General features: G+C 43.4%; 2 protein-coding genes across 4 annotated transcripts in view; one reads left to right on the top strand and one right to left on the bottom strand.

The window, feature by feature from the left end:
* Nucleotides 1-24,193, bottom strand: part of lasp1 (LIM and SH3 protein 1) — a 29,654-nt gene extending 5,461 nt beyond the window's left edge. The window contains exons 1-4 of one of the 2 annotated variants that reach the window (XM_071468283.1): nt 23,891-24,193; nt 13,841-13,935; nt 8,307-8,391; nt 2,636-2,743 (exon numbers count right to left, since the gene is read on the bottom strand). In XM_071468283.1, the coding sequence (XP_071324384.1) occupies nt 2,636-2,743; nt 8,307-8,391; nt 13,841-13,935; nt 23,891-23,959 (357 nt within the window). In that variant the 5' untranslated portion in view covers nt 23,960-24,193. The remainder of the gene's footprint in view (nt 1-2,635; nt 2,744-8,306; nt 8,392-13,840; nt 13,936-23,890) is intronic. The other variant, XM_071468293.1, reaches the window with a different exon arrangement.
* rpl19 (ribosomal protein L19) overlaps nt 1-24,243 on the top strand; it is a 198,000-nt gene that overhangs the window by 104,340 nt on the left and 69,417 nt on the right. The window lies entirely within an intron of this gene.

The following is a 24,243-nucleotide window of genomic DNA, read 5'->3' as shown; positions in this document are numbered from 1 at the left end:
AACCAAATTATGAAAGATATCAGTGAAAACCAGTGAGGATGATGTGGCCTTCAATTATTTACAAAGTGCCTGAATTGATTGACATTTATATCACATTTTTAGTCTCTCCCTCTGGGCTGCATGTAACAATAATTCCAATAAAAAATCATGGACCTGGATAAGCAGCAGGAAATGGATGGATAAATGGACAGAAAGATGAAACAGTAAATAAACAGCCTCTTTATTTAAGGTCTACACAAGGATCAGAGGTCTGGAACAATGGTGCTAGAGATTTTTGAAACTGTTTTTGCTAAAATCACATACAAAACCTTTTATAAGGAACATTACTGCTGACAAACAAGAAAAAAATATTTAAGACTTTTGTGAATAAAGTTTAAGTGGTTTTAAATTGAAAACAGTGCTTCTTAAGCCCTGATAAGAGCTTCAAATCCACAGGTGCAGTGCTCTCTCCAACAAGCTTTCACAGTGTGTAGTTAACTTTCTATCCACCAGGGGTCTCCCACTTGCTCTCCAGCAGTCCCGCATTTGTGGAGATAGGTGGGGCGCAATACGTGCAGCAAAGCCTCGGGAAGCAGCTTGACGCTGAGAGGAAATGACATCTCAACGGCCGGATGTAGTGTGAGCTCAGAGTTGCATAGCAACCTTCGCTGACACATCAGGAAGACCAGGTGAAGTGAAAAAAAAAGGGAATGAACTAGAGAGGAAGAGGAGAGGGGGTGGGGAATTATATGACTAAGCTAAACTCAAAGTGCAACTTAAATCATTTATATCACTACTGTCTAAAGTGAAAGTGAACATAGTCTGTAAGTCATTAACTGAGGTGTAATGAAAGAAAAACAAGAGGTGCAGAGAGTCCATGATATCCCTCCACCCTCCCCAGCTGGTGTGACAAAGGCAGCATTCAGTGTTACAACATAAAACAGGGCCACACTGATGAAACTGAGCCTGAGCCTCTGCTCTATGACTACACTACATAACCCGTCCCCCTTATTGCCAGCCTGATAACAGACTGACTCACAGCGCCTCGGTCGAGATTTACAACCCTGATTCTGTCCCCAGCTCAAAGACCCCACTGTGCCGGCGACATTAGCGAGGAAGTGTGTTCACAGATAGGATGGGATGACGGAGTGTTGGTGCGAGGACAGTGAAGCGCGTGACTGAGAGAACACTTCGGCTGTTCTCAAGTGCAATATGCTAAGTGAGAGTGTGTGAAGGAGATTATTTTGGTTTGTTTAGAGGGAGCAGATCGAACGGAGAGTGTGTGTGTGTGTGTTGGTATAAAGGAAGTGCCCTGGCTGCTGGCGAACTACAACCCCCCTCATCCCTGCCATTTCTTTCCTGCTGCCTGACAAGAAGAAGGTGATGGGAAGTGAAGACTGAGAGTCATGACGGAGCAAAAACTAAATTTAGACGAGTAGAGGTGGATGAGAGGCTTCACACTGGGCGAACTGATTTGTTTCTCAGTGTCCAGGACGGAGAAGAAAAGATGTTACGTTCATCTGGAGCAGTTCCCTTTCGATTGGCTGTGAATGATGCACTGATTGCAAGCAGATGTCTTGTTTATCAGTACCACAAAAAAAAAAAAAAAAAAAAAAACTCCTTCACAACGCGCCTGAATCCATCACGCTGTAATACACTTGTTATCTTGATGGGGCTGGTGTGTGTGCTCTCACCCATAAACACATGTAAAATATGTCTGTGTCTTTTTCTCTGTCTTGCAAATTTCCCTGATCTCAGCCACGCAAGATCTTTCATCACATGAAAGCAGTAATTACCCATCACCCTCCACGCTAATTATGCTATTAGTGAGGGCCGGGGTGGAGCTGTGACGGCGTATGTTTCGTCTTTGAGAGCTTCAGTGTTTCACATGGAAATAAAGGCCTTTACAGCGGACTTAAGCAGTCTGAGGACACGAGGTAAACACTGCATGTGCTTCTACATCGCTGCTCTGTATTTACAGAGAAATGGCAAATCAATAGCAGGAGCTGAGGGAACCAGAAGGGGAGAGTGGAGGAGAATAGTCCATGTGGAAAGTGATTTGAGAAGAATTTCATTACTATAAATGAGGAGCGGTGTGAGCAGAGGATGCCTGACATTTACTGGTGTCAGCAACTAAGTGGGAGGATAGAAGATGCAAAAACAACATGCACAATATAATAAAATGAGATCTTAATCTAGAGAAGCTCTGAGGCCTGAGATGGAGGTGGTGCAGCTAATATCAGGAAGAGAAATATCTTCAAAAAAGAGCAACTCAGCTGCGGTTCTGTTGGTTTCTTCTTTATAACTGGGCTAACGTTGGTATTATGCAAAGTTTTTAACTGTGCACCAGATAAGCGTGACCTGCCTAAGTTAGCTTGAAGCTGTGATATCAGCAATTCTCAAGCAATGAAAGGACCCTTGTCAGTGGTTCTCATATAGACCAATTATCCTCCTGAGAACAAATCCTCAGGTCAATATTGCCAAAAGAGATTATAGTCGTATGAATTCATCAATTCATAGCGGATTGGCTACAAACCAGGATGTCAGCACTGGAGGAGCTCTAAATATTTAGTCATCCAGAGCTCCTCTGTTGAAATACAGAGAAATAAACAGAGAGGTGGAGTGAGTGAGGGCTGGTCCTTTGGGTGAAACTTACATTGCTGATTTGATCCTGCGTTTTCTTAATTCTCTGCATCTCCGGCGTGTCTGCGACCACGCTGAAACCTTTTCCTTTATTCTTCTCAAAATCCTCCCTGTAGAGAACCTGCAGAACAAACAGCACCAGGTCAGAAACCAAGAGTTCAAATATGTCACATTTTGACTGAAATACATCAAAAACAGCCAGATGGAAGAGTTTCAATGTGATTGTGTGAGTCAACAAAGAAAATCTAACATGCAGTGCAAATGATTATTTATAGACGTACCGACCTAGATTCTTTCAACGTACAGATTCACATCTGCTCGCTTGAAATGGATATAGAATAATTTACATTTCCTCGAAATAAAGAATATTATGTTTTTTAATCTATAGTATCTGTGACATTAGTGTCCACGTGTTAAGTACTTGAACATAGGTTGGCAAATGGATCAGACCTGAGCGATTTTATTTGGCTTAATAAAATCTTTTTATTGCAGCGGGAAAATGGTTTTACTGTTGATTTTATTGCATCTTGAAACTGTTTGAGAACTGACATGAAAATCCTGAAATGAGTCCTTGAGTGAAAATAATATTCTGCTGATGTTTTTTTCTTGACTGAAAACTGCCATAAGATTTTAGCCTAAATTTGGATGGAATTTAAAATATTCCTAGAATCACTTATTATCATTTCATTGTAATGGATTAGTCGTATTCCTCTCTGTAAATGATGATAAAATAACAAAGTTGGTCGTGACTTTTATAGCCAATACCAAAACTGATCAGCTGATAGTAATTTTTAAGTTACATCAACAACAATCTGGATATTTTGATTTATTCTATTAAATAATTGTGACCAAGATACAAACAGAGATATTTTACAGTTGGAAAATCAAACTGTCATTTATCTTAACCTAATAAAGTGGTCAAATTACTCTTATTCTGTTCAATGTGAGGGAAGGACACTGAATTGAAATCATGGTGTCCTTCATATTCCTCCAGTTTTTAGTGTTTCTAATGCTGATATTTGTTTCTGGTTCAATTAAATGATAACACTGTTATCAGTCCTTGTTTGACATTTTGATACTGGTATTTTGGTTTAGCTCAGTCTGGCAGGTTCATCAGTTGAGCACTTAGTGATAGTAAGTGTGAGTTAGGTGGAAGTGTTGTAACATTTCTGCAAGGCTGGTATTTCCCCATTTTCTGAAAACACAGACAAACTACTCAGAAAACCAGAATGTTTTAACTCCTGGGGCTGAAACAACCTGTGTTTTCTTAGTATGAACTATGGCTTAACTAAGCATTATGAGTGTGTGTGTGCATGTGTGTGTTTTGTGCGCAAGCAAAGAAACATTGGCCACACGTATAGTGCTTAGTGTTTTGTGGTGACGTTTACTTCCTGTTTGCTGGGGAGTGAAGGCCTAACATACAGTACGTGGCAGCAACCATATATGGTCAAAATGAGAGGTAGCGTATGACAAATAGAGATTGTGTGTGTGTGTGTGTGTGTGTGTGTGTGTGTGTGTGTGTGTGTGTTTGTGTGTGTGTGTGTGTCCAGCCTTCCCACCCTATCCTGACCCTAAGGGCAGAGGAGGAAATGTCCAACCCATGCAGCGTCAGATGAGTATCAGAAACTACAATGCCCCCCCCTCACTGCTGCCCTGCTGCCAACTTTCAGTCCTGAAACCCACAACCACGTATACCACCGAACAAACCTGAAACAGGAAGTCAGGTACATGTTTTATTTTTAAACTAAAGCAGCAGCCACACACTCTGGCTCTCGTCCATCAGATCTCCTCGGCACACGCTGTGACATTTCAACTATGACAAATCACTTAATTCCACCTCCCCACACCAAACCCTCGCTCCTGCCTCCACGGTGGCTGCACAAATTGCCTGCGCTCCTCCAAAAAAAGGAGCCTGCGTGCACAGCCCATTACCAGGAAACAAAGCTCCATGCCTCCATCCTCTCCCACAGCCGCCACATAATGTCTGACACAGCTAAACAGAGTGCTGACCGATCCTCCTCTCATCTCCTGACGCCCTGTGATGACATGACATGGCTGTGACTCATAGATGATGCGTGAGCGCGTGTGTAACTGCGTGTGCATGTTGCAGTGCGATATCTGCCGTCACCCTTGTTGTGACGTCCACTGAGAGACTGAGCAGAAACTATAGATGATTGTCATTGCATGGGAAATAACAGCAGCTCTCAGGCCTGTGCACAAAGATAAGTCATGAAGAAGAAGATGATTAATGCGGCCTCGGCCCATCTTTGTCCTTCATTCTCGCTCTACTCCCATCAGTCAACATATGATCCTCCCCCTGTTTTTATTCCTCCTTTGTGTGTTTAGGTCTAAGCAACACCTTTTTCTCCTCCAATCATGCCTCTGCTTTCTTTCCCCACCCACACTCCCATCGTCTCTCTGCTTCTTTTTCATTCATTCATATTTTACTGCCTCAACAGCAACAGACGCAGTCATCCCATAGAGCTGGAGCTCTTCCCCATCATAATCTCCCTCTCCGCTTCTATTTGCATTCCTCTAGCTTTCCTTCCTCTGGGGATTTCACTTTTATCTCTTCCTTTTTCACCCTGCACTCCTCCCTCTCTCTGTATTGGTGCCTTCCTGTCTCTTCTTTTTTTTTTCTCTCTCTCTCTCTCTCTCTCTCTCTCTCCCTCCCTCCCTCATGTTCGCCTCATTGCTCTCCCTCTCCTCCTCCCAAATTCACTCTCTCCAGCTTCTTTATTTCTCTCTCTCTCTCCATCTTGTTTCTTTCCGTTTCCTCTCTCAAAGTCTTGTAATGAGGTGTGACAAACCTCTACCCTGCTACCATAGCAATAGGGTTCCCGTAGCAACACAGCAGCGGCGGTAGTGAGAGGTTAGATGACCACAGTTCTCCACAAACACCTTCAACTTCCTTACAATATGCAAAGCACCACAGAACCGCAATATCGCACAATTACCACAGTACAAAACATTTCTTTCATATTATCTAAATCTAAATTAACTGTATTTATGCAAGTAGTGTTCATCATGATTATTATTATTATTATTATTATTATCATCATCTTCACCATCAGTGGAATTTATTTGAAAAATTTAAACGTAAAGTAAAATTGCTGTTTTAGCTTCTTTGCTCTTTGACCACTTCCATAATTTCTGTAACCGAAAGAATATTTTGAGCAATTTCTGTTGAATAATCATTTCACTAATTTTTTAAAAACAAAACTGAAACATGGAGTTGTTCCAGCTTCTCAAATCTAAGGATTTGATGCTTTGTCTGTCATATATGACAAGTAATGAATATGTTTAGGTTTTGCACAAAAAGAAGCAATTTGAAAACATCATCTCCTCGAGCTGTGGCACGTTATTAAAGGTCTTTTTTAACTATTGTCTGACATTTCACAGGCAAAACAATAATCAGCAGATTAACCTCATAACATCTTCTGTGTTATAAGCTCACTCTTATGCTACTGTTAATGTTAAGCCCTTAGTATAATCACTGTCTCTTGGTGTATGGTTGAGTGATGGTGGAGGGCTGTTAGGATTCACAATCCATGTAGAAAAACACCATCTGTCCCTCAATCCCTCAGTTATCTCCCTCCCCATATGACCACTTCCCCCACCTCCATTACTCCACAAAAAAACCCTTCTCACATCCACACACCCCAGACTTGCTTGTAGCGTTTGACACTGACACTGGGATAAGTCGACTGATGTGCCTTCTTTGTAAAGCCCTGCCTACTCTCTGGACAGTGCTCTATCTCTATCTGATATATGCTGAAAAAACTCACTTCTCCTTCAGCTTTTTTTCCTCTTGAATTCTTCCCTGTTCCCCTTTCTTGAGTTTTTATGATTAATGAGACTGAAATTGACTGAGTTAAAATTAAAATTTTGCATCAGAATGCGTGTTGTAGGTATTGGAGTTTTTTTTTTGTGTGGTTATTTTGGTGGTCACACTTACAAGAGAAGTTCTTCGACTACTAAAGAACATAGCTCAGACATGATGGGATGAATAAGAGAAGTGAAACCTCACATGACAGCCTTCAAGGGTGATGACTGTCTGACACTAGTTTGCTAACATATATCTTAACAGATTATACCCAAATCACATCTGTTATTTGTTAATCCTCCTCAAACTACAGGAAACTCCAGGCGACATTGTGAAAAGTCTGTTGGTGAGTATAAATCTCTGACTCTCTGTCAGAGCCGTCTTTATTAAGGCAATAACACATGGCCTAGTTCAGATGGATATTTTGGTCTGATGAGGTTTTTTTTGTCTCAGAGTATATTTGGGTCTTTGTTATTTTAGCTTCTGCAGGAACAGCTTCAGGAGTGTTTTCTGGGGTTACAAATCAGATCTAGATGGGTGACTCTGACACAGATCATTAGGGAGGATCAGCTGTGAACTTGGGTGGCCCTGCGAAAAAATAAGTACAGCAACAAAGATGCAGAGAAAATAGTAGTATATCCGTTGTGGGCCATACAGCAGTGGCTGCAGCAGCACTGCATTATGAGGCAACATGGTATGGTATAACAAGCACATGATTTATGGGGCTATAATCAAGTTTGCAAGCATCATAAAAAGGCATACAAATAACAGCCATACACATTAACACTGGTGGAAGCAGTGGAGTGCAACACGAAAGTAAGCGTACCAGTTAAACAAGGCTCGTAACACTATATTCAACTCATTTTTAAGTCCTAACAATCGAACTCCAGCCAAAACATTGGCAGCCAATCTGACAGGACACAAGCTTCTGTCGCCACGGCCCACTCTCTGCACAGATCTACCTACTCCTGATGAAAACACCTATCTCTGACAGACTCCAAATGGACAACAACCTATGTTTTTTGTTTTACCCTAATTTGGTTTCCACAGATTCAAACAACACAGTCAAACCTAGTTACTATAGAAAACCATTTTTCCAGACTAACCTCGCTCTTATCAGGCAGAAGGGCGATATTAAACTGAAAAGCAGTATTTTCTCCAGAGTTTACTTAAACTACAACTGTAAATTCAGTGTTAATGGCATTAACACTGCATTACTTTCTTATGTAAGTATTGTGTGATGGAAGGAAATGGAAATTGTTGTGAAATTTGTGTAGTTTCAAACTGCTTTACTTTATAATATCGTGTAAGAGGAACTACTATTTTAGTGCGTTTCTATTTGGTTGGACGATGAAAAGACTAAACCGATTCCTCCACGCTGGACTGGGATACAGACTTTCTGAAACAAGTGAACCGACATTCTTGTATTAGAACTGATCATCTCTGAGGCTGTGTAACACGTGGCCAGAAATGTGTTTTCTGTTTTTTTTCTTGGCAATAGGTTTTTGTCTCTGCAACATTTTATTTATCATAATATTCCATGGACCATGCACCTCCCACCCCTCTCTTCAAGTCTCTTACTTGTCCATTGTGAATCAATTTCATGCATGACTTCACAGGTGTCTTAAAGCCGTGAGCACGCACTTATCTTGAATGTTCAAAGAGGCTCTGAATTAGACTATGAATTATGTTATCTGAAAGCTGGCTTTCAAAGTACTTACTCCCAGATCAATTTTTAGGGTTAACCTAAGTCAGGTTTTTCAAAGTAAGCATATTTTTATTTTTTTGGCTCTTGGAAACCACTGTGTGTATTTCACAGCTAGAGTTTGGCTTATTGATGAATACTATCGGTTGTTACCTGGCTCTGCATCTTGCTCTGCTGTTTAAGGCGGAGATTCTCTGGAGTGTCAGCCACGCAGGTGAAGTTTGTCTTGGGGTAGTGTCTGTAAAATAAACACACACACAACAGCAAAGAACGTCAGTACACAGTAAACACACAGAGGCAGATGCCAGCTTTTACTCAGACTCCCACTGTGACGCTCAAGCCTAGAGTCTAAGAGAAAAAAAAAGCATAACTCAAGCAGTGTGCAGTCTGTGGCCCCACAGAGGGGGCATTTGTTATTCAAGGTGGTCCTGAGGTTGAGTTAGGAGCCCCTGTAGACAAAAGGCATGTCAGTGTAACACACAATGCTCTGTCAGTGGGAGCCAAGGTAGTCTGGAAAAGAGGAAGTGCAGGCAAGGGGCTGTGTGGGGGGATGAGAGCTCCAAGCTTACAGAGCACATTCACACACACACACACACACACACACACACACGCACATTCACATTCATACACACACATACTCATGGGCACGGCCCTATGGGGAATAACAGGAAGAAACAGCATGCAACAGACACAGCAACAGGGTCAAAGAGACAGTGGGCGAGTGAGAATGATGTCATGGGCAGCCCCCTTCAGCAGAGCATGAAGGCGACTCTCTTTTCTGAATGGATTCTGGGAATTTTCTTGACAGCAGTGGAACCCATAACCACCCGACCTCCTACTGCTCAGGAGAAAATGCTCTGCCTGAAACAAATGCAACAAACAGAAATGTACTCAAGTAAGCACAAACACGAACATTGGCACCACCCAGACATGCAGGCATGCAGCACACCGAGCATCATTCCAACAGCCATTCATCACACGCCTGCTTATTGATCGCCTAAACCGCTGTCAATGGTCTGTGCATGCAAAGCATAAGTCTGAGTTTTTATACGCTGGAGGCTTCTGTGCACAAGTAGCTTTGAGGTCCACAGTAATGGTGCCTGCCAGTTCAGTGTGGTTCTCAAGGCAGCGAAAAGTCATGGCTCCAATCCAGCAGGCGGGGAAGAGCCCTCGCAGCTTATCTAACAGCTCATATGGACTGCAGTTCCCAGCATGCCTCTGGGCGCTGGGTGACCTCAAAAATTTTCAACCACTAACCGTGCCTCTGGGTAACCCATTTAGGCAATATGTTTTCAGTTTCCTTGACAACATGGCAAACAAACTGAATTAGCATTCGTCCTCGTGTGATTATAGGATGTAGAAAAAAAAACTTAACAAAGGATTGTGGTTGATGTATTTTACATAAAGCTCTGTTAAAAAGATATATGAGCCACTTAAAAGAAACCCCAACAGTAATTTGAAAGAGTGGGAAGCAGAACATGAACGTAGTTAAAGCTGAACAAGAGCAGAAGTTTCACTGAAGTTGGCATGATACACAACAAACCCGAGCGCTCGCTCCCTGATAGCATTCACACACAACACATGCAGGCCTTGTGCACGCTCACTCCAGGCTTTTACAGCTGCTAGCGGTCATTTTCCTGAAACGGCAGCTATCAGCTAACATTCAGATGTGGTGGTTATCAGTGTGACCAGGTGAGGCTGGGCGAGCAGCGGACATGATAATCAAACAATGCAAGTGAAGCTACTCTTTCACTGTGTGAGATATCTAATCACAGATGTAAATGATGTTTTCCTATATACACACACAGCACTCTGTCTTTTGCATGAGTTGTTACATACAAGTGCCACCTGCTACTTCTAAAAGCCAACATCCGTTATTATCTGTATAATCAGTAGGGCTGAAACAAGGATACGTAACTAAAAGTCTAAATTATACGACAAGATAAATGCAAATCTTTATTTTTCAGAGTCGGGGCGGGGCAATGTCAAATATCCTCTATCTACATTGATTAATAATCTCCCCCGAGTTTCAGCCTGTCAGAAATATTATTGAGGACCCATCCTTCAGAGCCGTGGAGTTTAACTGATGCATGGGTGGAGTCACTCAGCTGCACATGTATGAATGACATGCTGATCAGTTTTTAAAGAACACATATCATGTTTGTTGCATCTGACGACTTCACATCTGTATGGATATGATCTTAACATAAACAATAATGTCAAAGTGGTCACAGTGTTGCACTTGAAGCACTCCTATTATGCATCATCTCCGTCTCCTTTTTGGGAAATGTCCCTTGATCAAAGCAAGGAAACTAGTAATATATGCTGCTCATTTTTGTCTGGAGCTGGGTGTGACTCGTCTGTGGTGAAGCACACTTCCTTTGACAGAGCGTCACTGTGCCTGAAAACCCCTGCTTGTCTGAGGCAGCGGGTGTGTGGCTTGAACACAAACCCTCTGCCTCAGCATCTGTGCTAACGGTGTTCCTGTCATCGTCGACGTGTCTTTAGAAACTGTCCTTACACTTAAGGATCACTAAATTGTGATGCAAACATACAACAGGGTTGCAGATATGAGTGTAGTGACTCAGTGGGATCCTGTAATGTGTGACTGTGTGTGTAACCATGCTTGTCATTTGGTGTCTGTTTGAAGGTATGAATGAGTCACAGGAAGACTCATCTGTCAGGTTGTATAACAAGGTAATAGGTTGCAGACGGGAGTGGGTGACACATGCACAAACTCAGTTAGCCCTGTGAACGCTAAAAAAGGGGAGTGATCAAAATGGAGGGGGAGGCACGGCAGGGTGCGGGAGTGTGGGGAGAGGGGGCCACGCATGTGTAATATCACACGCACACACACTATAACACAAACCGCCTACTGTGCAGGAGGAGAGGCCTGTTTGCATTGAGGGACCAGGAGATGTTGTGGCTGGCTTGACCCTGTGAGACCTGGAAAGGTTGTAATGCATCATTCAGGTTGAACATTTCATCGGCACGTGCACATCATCCAACTCAACAAGTTCAATGACTGAGGAGTTATCAGAACACACACATCACAGGAGAGGAGGAGGATGAGGAGGAGCTGGCAGAGGGCAGCTAGAAGAAGGGCAGAGATATCAGCTGTCCAGTCCATTATACAGCGAAGCTCATGTATCCTCTGATGTTTCACCAACAGGGCCTCTGACAAAGAGCCAGGACCAGCAGTGTCACAACACATTGTGAAAGTAGCTTTAATCCTGACTGGTTACTTATTAACAACATATCAACAAATGAAATCAACTGTGACTCAAGCTGCTGTTACCTGGAAAAAAAGACTTTGTGAGTGACATTTGTGACAAGTTTAAATAACATCACACTGATGTCCACTTTAATATCAGACTATCAGTCATTAAGGCCGTGTCCTACCAGTGGCTCCCACAGCCTCCAGGGGAAATGAAGAATTTTTCTGCCTACTTATCATCCCTCCTAAATCTCCCACAATCCCCTCCTGCGACTCTAGCATCTAATCAGGGATGAGATTCTCAAGGATGAGGTGGGTGGGAATACAGTGAAAACAAACAACTCCTATATCAATTACTAAGGACAAATATAGAGGAGTAATGATAAAGTAGTTATCCCACAGAATAACAGAGAACATATCCTGCATTCCTGTCCTAAAGCGGGAGGCTCTTCCCCTGATGATGTTTACTCAAACGAGGCTCGTTTTAAACAAACGCAAAGAAGCATAATAAACAGGCTCTGAAGGGGCTCTGCTCCTGCTGGCGCGGCGAGCGGAGGGAACATCGGGAAGCAGGAGCGGGAAAAGAAGAAGCCACTTTACTCTGAGGAAACAAAGGTGAGAGCAGGATGACACCTGCTGTAGGTGGTTAACGCCTCGATGTCGATGTGAAAGAGCGGAAGGTCACAGTGACACATCAAGCCAGGAAAACAGATTTTAAGAGATGGATGTACGCTACTGACAGTTATATATGTATATATAAACACTATATTCTGTTATATACTTATATAAAGTTTATAATCAGGTTTTCACTTCTGGCTAATTAGACCTGAGAATCTGCTGTGGCACCAAACCTAACACCGCTAAATTAAATCATTTACAGGTGAGTAAAAGCCCACAGGATAGCCAGGCTGATGTCAGTGAAGCACAGCCAAAACAACTGAAAAGGCCTGTGTGGGTGTACCATAGGTGTGGGGCTTGAATTGCTAAAATCTCCAGCAAATAGTGCTTCTACTAAGTAAATTCCATCCCTGTGCAGTGACAAATAAATAAAGCACAATTGCTTTTTTCCCCCCACTTAATATATTTTGACATGTCACAGTCTGAAAAGCACAGGTATAAGTGATACAGTTACTCTCTGGTTTATGGTCCTGGTGTCGTGCATGCTGGTTCAATGGCTTTTTTATTAGATGCACACCTGTGAGTTGGGTACTCCAGAAACAGATCGACACATTTGTTTAACCTGGAAATTATTTACATGAGTATATGGGCTTTTGCCTATCAGATCTACCAAGTGATATTTGTTTTGTTCCGTTTCATTCCCTCAGGCTAAAACACAACCTTTCATCGAGCTGGAAATGTTAAAACTTGTGAGGGAAGTGTCCAGTTACCCGTAGTTGTGTTTTAATGAAAATACAGAGCTGAGAAAAAGTTGAGTGAGGACACTTTAGGAAGCTGCTGGAGTTCCTGGAAATATCTTGAATCAGTCGCACCCTGTTCGTGTGTGGTGTTAGCTAGCTGCTAACACCTGCAGAGTGCATGTTTATTGGCCGTTTGAGGCTAATAAACACAGCTACATTTGCATGAAAACTGCCAGATAAAAATGTGCTTTGTGTCCAGTCTGAATGTGTCTTTAGTCCCCACCAGAAGCCGGGCAAAAACACAATCTAGGTGCACACATGGGCAAAATGTTGCAGAAAATGTTACTTAGCTTAGTTTTACCTCATGCCACTAGGAGGAGAAAAATAAAATAAAATAAAGTGACGTGTTATTTTACTCCAGGCACATATGAATCGTTCCTGGTAGGAATCGTAACGGAAGCCAAGTGCTATAGAAAACAGCTGACCACAGGCCGGCCCAGAGTTTCAGCTGGGGGTGAATATAACAATGCTAGCATGACGTCTCTTGATTTATTTCCCGGGCAATAAAATGGCATTTAAGAAAAAATGCAAAGGAGCTTGTCAGAACATGAAGCAACGCCTCCTCTCTGCATTCCCCTCTCAGAACACGCACTCACAAAAAGAGAGGAGGAGAAAATCATTACAAGTAACGGGAGAGGGGGGATTCCATGGATTCCTGATGAGCCCTTTAGTGAGCGAGTATGTGCTGAAGCGTGAGTGGACATGCTAGTTTTTAGAGTGTCCGCCTGTGTCACTGTAGAGGAACTTTAGGAATTTCCTTTGTTGATACCCCCTCCCCTTATTCCCCACCAAGGAGGAGGAGGAGGGATGGAGGCACTTTCCCACACCACATATAGACCTTTTCTCTGAGGGGGGAGCTGGAATAGTCACAGATAAACAGCAGAGGAGGGAGAGAGAGAGGGGCCATAGTTGGGTTGCAACATGAACACACACACATTTAGAGAGTCCTGTTTCAGTTTGTGGACAGATTAAACACTGCTGTCAGTGTCTTTGGGTTTAGTATAAAACATGAGACTGCCAACACACAAAATGATGAGTTAGGGACAACTTACGCATTGCAGTATGGTCTCTTCTCAAAGCCTTTGTAATTCTTCATGTTTAGAGTCATTTTGCAGACCTCGCAGCTGAAGCATCCTTTATGCCAGTACTGTCAAAAACAAACAAAACAGACAGAGAGGACAGAAAACGTTAAGGAGGGGAAGATGTGTTTCATTTTATTTCCCCCAAAAGGAGAACATACCAAACAGAAACACACAGTCACACCAGTACACCAACAAGCACAAGAAAAGCTAATTGTACGAGTGAGGCCAGGACTAATTTCTATTCCCTTGAGGTTTCACGGCGACAGGAGCTGGACTCAGCAGAGAGAACAGTGACTGTTGGGAGTGAAGCAATGTGGGGGCACAGTAGTTTGTGTACGCTTGCACTGAGCAGTTACAAAGAAACCAACTTCCCCTTTTGCTAGCAAACTGAATGGTTACTATTTATAAGCTGATGATGTGAACGGTAAAGACGGGCTGTTAAGTTTGTGACTGACAAACACACATCCGCATTTTCGTTGTCTAATCTGTTCAGATAATTTTCACACATTTATTATTAGAGAATGAGTTTGGATGTTGTGTCAGGTTTTTGTTTTCTGCATCAACAGAGGCTGTTTTCAGTTGGTGCACGGTCTCAAAGCCACCTTTTGACTCCCTTCCTGTCATTCTGTTCATCTCGGCAGGCCTGCATGTTTCTGTAGCTCCTCTATCCATCTTCAGGCGAGGCTGTGCCTCATCTCCCTCACTACCCTCTCTCCCTTCCTCCCACCCACCCGCCCTCTCGCCTCTTTTCCTTTTCTCTCCTGGCACTGGGCTGATCTGCGGCCTGAGGGTTCAAAGAGGGATGGACAGAGGGAGGATTGGAGAAAACTGGAAGGAGGGAGGAAACATGAAAGGAAGGAGCTGGAGAGAGAAAGAGGAAGGGAGCGAGCAGGGGAGGGGTGGGCAAGAGGGAGAAAACGCCAGAGTGTGAAGCAATGATCTGGCTGCTCCCGCTATCATCAAGGGAAGGGAGGGAGGAGTGCAAAGACACAGACAGAGAATGAAAGAATGGGAGGGAAAGAAAGAGGGAGTCCTTATTAACATGGCCTCGGGGCGCTCTGCCATCCCTCTCATTCTTTCACCCACTCTTTATCACTTTCTACACCAATTGCCCACACACAAAACACTAATCTTCCAAACAAACAGCACAGAGAAGATGATTCAAAACAGAGGATAAAACTGCAGAAGCACATCAAAACACAACATCACTTTCTCAGTGTTTCTCTCATAAACACACGTGATGCAAGTTTGATTCCACTCAGTCTTCTCAGGATAAGAAGCAGGAGATATCAATAGAGAAACCTATCATTTCCCTTTGTGCAGTGACACAGTCTGATAACGTAGCATGTGTTATAGCAATGATTCAGAGGTGGCAATAAATCACCAGGATGTTGAGGTTTGTGAAAGCTGCAGATGGACAGTAGACACAATCATGACAAACACACATCCTCCCTTCCATTACCGAATGATCTAAAAAAAAAAAAAAAAAAGGCCTCAGGCTGCTTTTATGGACAGTCTTGTCTGTTCTGTCTGGATGTAACAGACCACACGGGGTTGTATGCACTGATACAGACAAGTGTATGTGTGTGTCTTCATTGGGTGTTTGCAAGCTGTTTGTCAGCAATATTGCACTGAGGTATACAAAAGAGGAGGCTCACAGCAAAAACCCAAGTCTGGGCTGTGTTAAGCAGAGCTGTGATCCAGAGCCAAACACACCGGGCCAAGCTTTCGAATGCAAACTCCTTATCCCACCACAGCCCGATCAAGGCCTGAGGGAGATGCAGATGGACACTTCGTGTTACTCTTTCCGTTGCTCTCCATTGTTTTGGCTAGTGCCGCAAGAGCAAATCCCTTTACAAACAACAGCATACTGCAGGCAGATTCCATTTCCTGTAGCTTCAGCTGATTTGCAGCTGTGGTGGCTGCCATCTATGCATGCATACCGTCTGGTTCATCTACTTATAGTGCAGCAGCCCAGATTCTGCACATCTGCTGTCACCCTCTTCTATTTCTCCAGGTATAACAATGGTCAAACTGAGATAACCTTTCACAATGTAATGCTAATGGAGAAGTGCGAATGCAAATGCCATTGGGAGAAAGGTGAGCCTATCAGCTGTGCCTGGACTTCGATACTTCTGTTGTTTCTCAGAGTAAATATTGACCTTGGGTCTGCTCCAGAGAACCAGCCTGCTGAAGTCAACTGTTTAGCAAACTGTTCCTGAGCCTCGCCCAACCTGCTAACCCACATTCCACCAGGACAACCCTCGTCACCCTCCCACCTTCACATGGATAACATGACCCTCTCAGGTGAACAGGGACCCGGCTCTAACTGCCTCTTAGGTGAACAAATAACAAACATCTCTGAGGGTCACTCGGGCCTCATTTGTATGGAGGCGGGGCTGCATGTGTCCACATTTGCACTATACTATGAATATTAAAACTTCAATACATCCCTCATACTGTGAAAAGACCACCTGGTCAACTTTATTCAGTATACATTCAGTCACTGCAGGCGCATGCGTATTCTCCAGCTGTGTGGCTGAACATACAACTTTTTTTTTTTTTTTTCACCTCAGCGGTTTCCCACAGATAAAATCAAATGTGCACAGGAAGATGAAATATAATCACAAGTGGTCACTCGGGACACATTTTAGACACGCTCTGATGATGCACTGCCACCCATCTCATCTGACTCTAGTCACAGTCTGAATATACAGCATCTGGTAGGAACACATCGGGTCCAGGACTGATATTTGCTCTAGGATTAGACTAATGCATGCCAAAGAGAAATAAGGGGACAAACAGATATGTGGGGGCGAGAAACATCCCAAATGTGTGTTAGAGAGGCCATCCAGCAGTTAGCCTTGTCCAGCTCCAGGAAAACCTGGCTCTTGGGTACCGAGGCAGGATCTGGCAGTCAGCTGGAAAATGAGGACACTGCAGAGACGAAGCCCTAGAAATAAAACACCCATAAAAAAAAAAAAAACAAACAAAAAAAAAAAACAGAACTGTCTCTCTGCATCAACGCAGCTCAAGGGCACATGTCTATGTGTGTCTACATGTGTGTGTGTGTGTGTGTGTGTGTGTGTGTGTGTACATGTGTGTTTAACTGTATGTAGGTTATATGTCTCCATGTCTGATGCATGGGGTGCAGGGTCCAAACGAGAGCAAAAACGCCCAGTCAGCCTCACAGCTCCCTCTCCATGAGAACCAAATACAAATTGGCCTGGACAAAAAACCCTGCAGCTATATGGGAGGTCGACATCACTTCAGACACCATGTATGCACACACAGGGACGGTTAGTGAGAGTCTAACCAGAAACCCGCTCTCACATACTAACTACAGACTGATAGGAGACAATTAAGTTCTCTGCTTGAGGCATTAAAATGCTGCGGGCCTGTTGTGTCAACCACTTCCTATGTCAGCATTACTGTCTAATCTAAACAGGGTAAATTACTCACTTGTTCTAGTTCAGAGCGACCACAGCTACACATTAACCAAACCATGGCGGTCATTTTATTTTTATAGATGGAAACAGGGCTGCAAATAAGTATTTTCATTATCAATTACTCTGTTATTTTCCTTGATTATTAATAGATGAGTTGTTTGGAGGATAAAATGGTGACAAATGTACTGTATATTTTATCTTAAAATTTCTTATTCAGTTTATTATCACAGAAGACTAAAGAAACTGTCAAATATACACATTTGAGGACGTGGAACCTCAAAACGATTAATCGATTCAAACAGTTACTGATTAATTTCCTGTCCATCGACTAACTGACTAATTGTTTCTGTTCTAGTTGGTAGGTGGCTGACCCATGTTTCCAACTGACTTGCAGAGCAGACTCATTTACACAGTCTCAGCTGATGTTATTTTCTGTGCTGATTAACTGAGAATTTATGACAATATCATGCCAGTCTTAGATTAAAAATAACAGTATCTACACAATCTATAAGCAGTGTTAAATGGATTTGCACACTCCGGTCCTCTTGCTAATCACCACATTAAGCATCAGAGGAATCTAGCGTCTGATAACGCTGAAGGACATCCCTTGGGGCCCCGATGAAATGTCTCATAGCACTTGGTCAAATCGGTAGCAATTAACTTCAGTCTAAACCACTTTGTTTTACGCTTTTAGAGGCTGAGTGGACCCACAGTTTAAAAGATGCCGTACCAATCGATAGTGGTTAAATAATACAAAAAAAGCCACCAGAGACACACACTAATACACACAGTGGGCCATTACAGCAGCTGACTCTGTATTTGTGAGCGCGAAAGATAGTGCATGCCTAAAGACAAAGGGCCCACATCTGGCTGGTGCTAATAGAGGAAACGCTAACTCATTAAAGCACGCTGGTTAATTATTAGCCTACCTGATGCCATTAGTTTTCTACCAAAGCCAGGGGCTTTGTTGTGGGAAAGCAGGCAGACAGTGATATGAACAGACATACTATGCTGGACTAGAGTATGCACTTAACACACTTTCCAAACCACTCTAGACTGTGATGTGCACTTAGTAACATACTAATGCTGCTGCAATACACAGACTCTAGATGTTCAAAAACAAAGTAAAGGTTAAGTGTCAAAACAGTTCTGCCTCGTCATAAATCATTTCTGTAAATTCACTTTACAAAACGTCCAATTGTGTTAACATCACAGCGAATAACAGAGTGTCTGCCTTCCTTTCTATGAATTTCAAGGCAGTGCAACAATGAGAGTCCAAATTTCTTTATTTTGGGAGGGGGTGGGGGTAAAAGTAAAGCGGTGACATACTGGGAAAGCAAACAGAGCATGTGCACCAGTTCCTTTTTCTGATAAAAATGTGCAAAGGAGAAGTACCTGGCCGCTCGCTGTGGAGTCAACACCTCGGGTGATTTTGACTGTAATGTGTGTTTGTGACTGTGAGTCATCAAAGGGAGGTGACTGGTGTGGCTGGACAGATTCCTCACCTCTTGAGGCAATTGGACAACATGAATCAGCACTCAGAATAATCTGGCTAAACATAGTGAAGGCGGGAGACAATTTCCTCTAAAGCTGGGGTTAGAGGAAAAGTGTTAACACTGGACCATCAGAGGGTAAATGCAGGAAAATGCTCCCGAATTAAAATTCAAACGACTGCAAAAGACCAGAATTACTACATCTACATAAGACTGAAATATACACAATAAGACATTGACGTGATTACATGAGGCATAATGTTCCGAATGCTTGAAAAATGCTCTTGTGACTGTCTGCATAATAGCACAGGCTGCATGCAAGACCGTACAGAGCTGCACAACTTGCATACTGTACTATCCTGACCTTTAACCCCCTTTTCCAGCAATTTCCTGGGATTGAAAAGCAGCAGCAGCACAATTGAGGCTCACATCGTACCCAGAAAATACCCTTGCTGATGCCAAGTGACACACTGACCAAACTGCTAGCTAAATAATAGACATAGACAGAAAAAGTACAGAACTGCTGTATGTGTCCGATACATCAGTGCGTGAGACAAATGGTGTATGAAATGTAATTGCTACACACACTGTAGTTGATGCCAACCGTGTCAGAACATTTAAGATCATGTGAACCAAAGTGTTCTGCCAATACCACTGCTACCAACCCAATGAAATCTCTTAGTTAATATGTATATACACACACGCATATGTATATAAATTCCCTTCTGTAGTTGATCATTCTGTGAGTTTAACAACAGGGACCAAAACAAAGACAGCAGAACCCTGTCTGTGCTATTCCCTGTCTGTTGGCGGTGTAACAGCTCTTATCAACATGCTGATATGAAGGAAATGACCTCCCAGCTGGCTTTTGTCAATCCATATTTCTCTCGAAATTCTTCTCTACCAATGGGTTGTCTTGTTTTGAGTGAGGCTGGGACTTATCTATGAGACCCGGTGCCAAGTGGGAGGCTGTTTGTTGCATGAAGGCAAGCTAGGTCTTGCCTCGGAAAACAGCCAGGCCAATATTGTCTATAAACACTGATCAAAATGTTTTGACATTGCTAACACATTCAAGAGTCAAAAAACATATTCAAAAGCCAGCAGCGATGTCTGTGCGTCATACTTACTTGTTAACTTGTTTCCACATTATTTATAGACACTCTCACTGCATAATCTATGACATAATGGCATGTACAGTGCTTTCAGAAAGGGTTCAGGCCCCATCACGCCTTGTTTTGTTGCAGCCTTATGCTAAAATCATGCAAATTCATTATTCCCTCATCAATTGACACTCAACACCCCACAATCAAAGCAAAAACTGCAAATTTACTGAAAAAGAAAAACTGAAATATGATATTGACATAATTATTAAGACTCTTCAGATGGTACTTAGTTAAAGGACCTTTTGCAGCGATTACAGCCTCAAATCTTCTTGGGTATGGCGCGACAAGCTTTGCGCACCTGGATTTAGGGATTTTCTGCCTGTCTTCTCTGCAGATCCTCTCAGGCTCTGTCAGATTGGGTGGGGACCGTTGGTAGACACCCATCTTTAGGTCTCTCCAGAGATGTGGGTATTCACAGAGTTGTCCCTAAGCCACTCCTGTGTTGTCTTGGCTTTGTGCTCAGGGTCACTGTCCTATTGGAAGGTGAACCTTTGGCCCAGTCTGAGGTCCTGAGCTCCAGAGCTTTAGACCAGGTTTTCATTAAGGATATCTCTGCACATTGCTCCATTCAGTGTCCCTGTCCCTGCATGATGCTGCCACCACCATGCTTCACTGTTGGGATGGTACTAAGCAGGTGATGAGCCTGGTTTCCTACAGACATGATGCTTAGAACTGAGGCCACATACTTCAATCTTGGTTTCATCAAACCAGAGAATCTCAGTTCTCACAGTCTCAGAGTCCTTTAGGTGCTTTTTTCCAAACCCCAGGCAGCTGTCATGTGTCTTAAGCTGAGGAGGCTTCTGTCTGGCCACTATGCCATAAAGCCCTGATCTGTGGAGTGCTGCAGTGATGGTTGTCCTTCTGGAAGTCTCTCCCATCTCCACACAGAATCTGTGGAGCTCAGGCAGAGTGACCATCAGGTTTCTTAGTCACCTCTCTTACTAAGGCCCTATTCCCTTGACTGCTCGATTTAGCCAGGTGGCCAGCTCTAGGAAGATTCCTGGTTGTTCCAAACTTCTTTGATTTAAGAATTATGGAGACCACTGTGCTCTTGGAAACCTTCACTGGAGCAGGATTTTTTATAGCACTACCCAGATCTGTGTCTCGACACAATCCTGTCCCTAAGCTCTGCAGGCAGTCCCTTCCTCCTCATGGCTTAGTTGTTGCATTGTCAGCTGTGAGCCCTTACATAGACAAGTGTGTGCCTTTCATTATCATGTCCGAGCAACTGAATTTACCACAGGTGGACTCCAGTCAAGGTGCAGAAACATTCTCCAAGACAATCGAGAGACATTTGAGCCACCTGAGCTAAATTTCAGGTATCATAGCAAAGTGTCTGAATATTTATGTCAATGTGATATTTCAGTTTTTCCTTTTTGATAAATTTGCAAAAAATATCCTGTTTTTGCTTTGTCATTCTGGGCTATTGAGTGTGGACTGGTGAGGGAAAAAATGTTTTTATTCTTTTAGCAAATGTGAATAAAAGTGGAGGGGTCTGAATACTCTCTGAATATCACTGCTAAATATTAATAAATCATATAAAGTAATGTAGGAGGACTCTGTCTCTTTACCTGCAGTAGGAAACAGGATCTATAATGCAGATATTCAAAATGCAGACAGCACGTAGAGATAGTAACTAGACAGGCACTCCAGCAGAGATGAGTGTTTCAGTGAGAAATGAGATTTAAGCCCAGCCACTCACACAGATCTCTCAATTTATCTTGAAGATACACACTTCCTGAGTCCTGTAAATTGTTACTTATCTTAAAGTGACATACATACAAATCATTTCACTTCCCCAGACATGCCACATGAACCCAAATGTAACCTGTTGTGCTGGTCGGGTTTGTATATTAGTCACTGGTAAATAAATATAGTGCATTACTTCCTTGTTGCAAGATTTATTGGCTGCAGTTCAACAGTTGTCCCCAACTCAGGTCACAAAAATCTACTCTGATAGTTATGAGCCTCATGTTTGAGGCCGATATGCAGCTCTAAACTCCTTGCTATCAACGAAGCATTTTGAGTACTGAGGGGAAAACAAAAAGGAAGACAAAACCGCCTCTAACAAGAGCCTCAACCAAAATTCACTTCCTGCCTTTGCATGCGCTCGGCTGCCCGCTCCCTCTGCTGGGCCCAGCCCTGATATACTGGAATGCAGCTGACAGACAAACAAGCCTCTGTGGCTCAGCCTCTCCACAGACAGATATTATAGAAGACGAGTGGCAGGTAAAAGGTATTCATCGGTGGCTGAGGACACCAATGCAGCAGCGACAGAACCCTCGACTCTCCTGCCTTCACCTGAGCTAGCCTTGCACATGGAAAAATCCACAGCCAATGTGGCCTCGGCTGCTTTAGACAAACGAGAATGGCTGTGTGTGTGTGTGTGTGCCACGGAGAAGGAAAAGGGGAGGTTGTTTTGGCGTGTCTGAAGGGGTGAGCACTGATGCGGAATGGCAGCAAAGACAGACGCCAGGCTACTCTCCTGTGCTTGGTTAAGAGCAGGGAGACAGCACAGCGGGCCTCTGACAGAGCACGTTTTATGGGAGTGTCTGTCTGCTGGAATGCACTCTGCTACAGGCCAGATTCCACAGCACATTCAGGGTGTACTTGTGGCAATTTGGTTCTCATCAATATTAGCCTTCTAACATGCTAGCAGGACTTGTAACGTTCGGGTTGCCTGGGTCGCTTGTGCATGAAGAGGGGTTCCGGAGGTAAATCAATCCCAGCCCAGAGCAGTTTGGGAAAACATTAGTCATGATGCATTCAAGAACAAATCCAAGCAGCAAAGCAGTAATGCATCCAATCGAGAGCTGATGTTACTTTAGATAATGTGCTTTGTGTGCTCCTCCTCCATCCTCCTTGCCTGTCAGCCCCAACAGATAAGCCATGTCTCAACAGGGATTGATTTTCAATAGCCATTCAGACGTCCATTAGACAAATTATCTACTTGCCGCAAGCCATGCTATTGTAAAACTATGTAAACATACCTACTCCTATGCCTAGTAAACCAGCCCCCACCCACCTTGCAAGTTAAGTGTGTTGCATATGTGCTTTCTCTTGCTGCACAGTTACGGTCTAACTGATTGCAGCAGTATCAAATAAACGCAATATGGTCACCTTTACCTCCCTCACAGCCAAAGAAGACACAGGGGACAAGAGGTGCAGCTTGTTGCTCACATGTGGATGAGTGACCTGAGCTGAATCGCTGTGGGTAAAACTGATGAGATTACCACCTTGGCTGAGATTAGGCTTTTGACTGAAAACTAATCACCCCTGACTTGGATTAGCCAGTGAATTGGACACAGTCATCAGTCCACGCTGGTTTTTTTTTTTTTTTTAACAATGTTGGACACAAAATGCTTGTGTTATAGGTCTATAATATTCCCCAAAGCCACTCAGAAGCCATGTATCTTTTAATAATTTGTAAGGTAAATCCCTCAACCACTGAAAGCACTGAAAGAGCTCTGAGCCGTTATCAATCAGTTTCCTTCAAAGCAGTGGTGCCAGCCAGGCCCAGACCAGGCTCGGCTACCGGGGGCACTGTGAGGGGCTGGTTCAGGGCAAATCGATATCGTCGCCTTAAGCCATCGTCTTGAATAAAAAAACATACAAATTGTGGTGTATTTAAGAAGAATATCGACACTGCAGGGTGTGATTTCCGTTTCTGGTTCGCGCTGTTTAGCCGTCGCCTCCCAGACGGTAGCTAGCTGTTAGCTCGGCTAGCTAGCGAAATTACCTGTCCTGTTGGGGTGTTCAATTCATTCACAAAAAAAAACAAAAAACAAAACGTGTGAAATGAGTCATTTTAGCAGAGTAGAAATGAGTTCAGGTAGGGTGCGGGAGGAGGAGGGCTTGTTAAGGCTATTTCGGAAAAGAAGAATAGACAATAAACCGGTTCAATCATGCCCTTACCTTGTCCAGACAATTCACTTTTTCCGTGGGGTAAACGACTAGATTACATCTGCTACACAGCGGATTCATGTTGGAGGAATGCTCTTCTTGCTAGTTAGCACAGAAACCGCCGGAGATACTGGTTGTAGCCGTGTGCTGCCGAGTATTTACGTCAAATAACTAGCTATAGTGTACGATTATGATCGGTAACAGACCAACACTGATCTAGTTGTATGTAGCAAATCCTGGAGGTTGTTGTTGTCGTTGTAGCCGCACAGCTGGCTGTCAGTCCACTAACCAGACACGGAAAGCGCGCTCCCGCTGCCCCCCTCTCTCCCTCCCTCGGCTGCGCGTTCCCGAGCAGAAAGGGAAGA

The sequence above is a fragment of the Trachinotus anak genome, unplaced genomic scaffold, assembly GCF_046630095.1.
Source record: "Trachinotus anak isolate AG129_WGS33_773 ecotype Australia unplaced genomic scaffold, CSIRO_AGI_Tana_v1 ptg000003l, whole genome shotgun sequence".
Classification (NCBI taxonomy): domain Eukaryota; kingdom Metazoa; phylum Chordata; class Actinopteri; order Carangiformes; family Carangidae; genus Trachinotus; species Trachinotus anak.
This window is presented reverse-complemented; position numbering and strand designations above follow the sequence as displayed.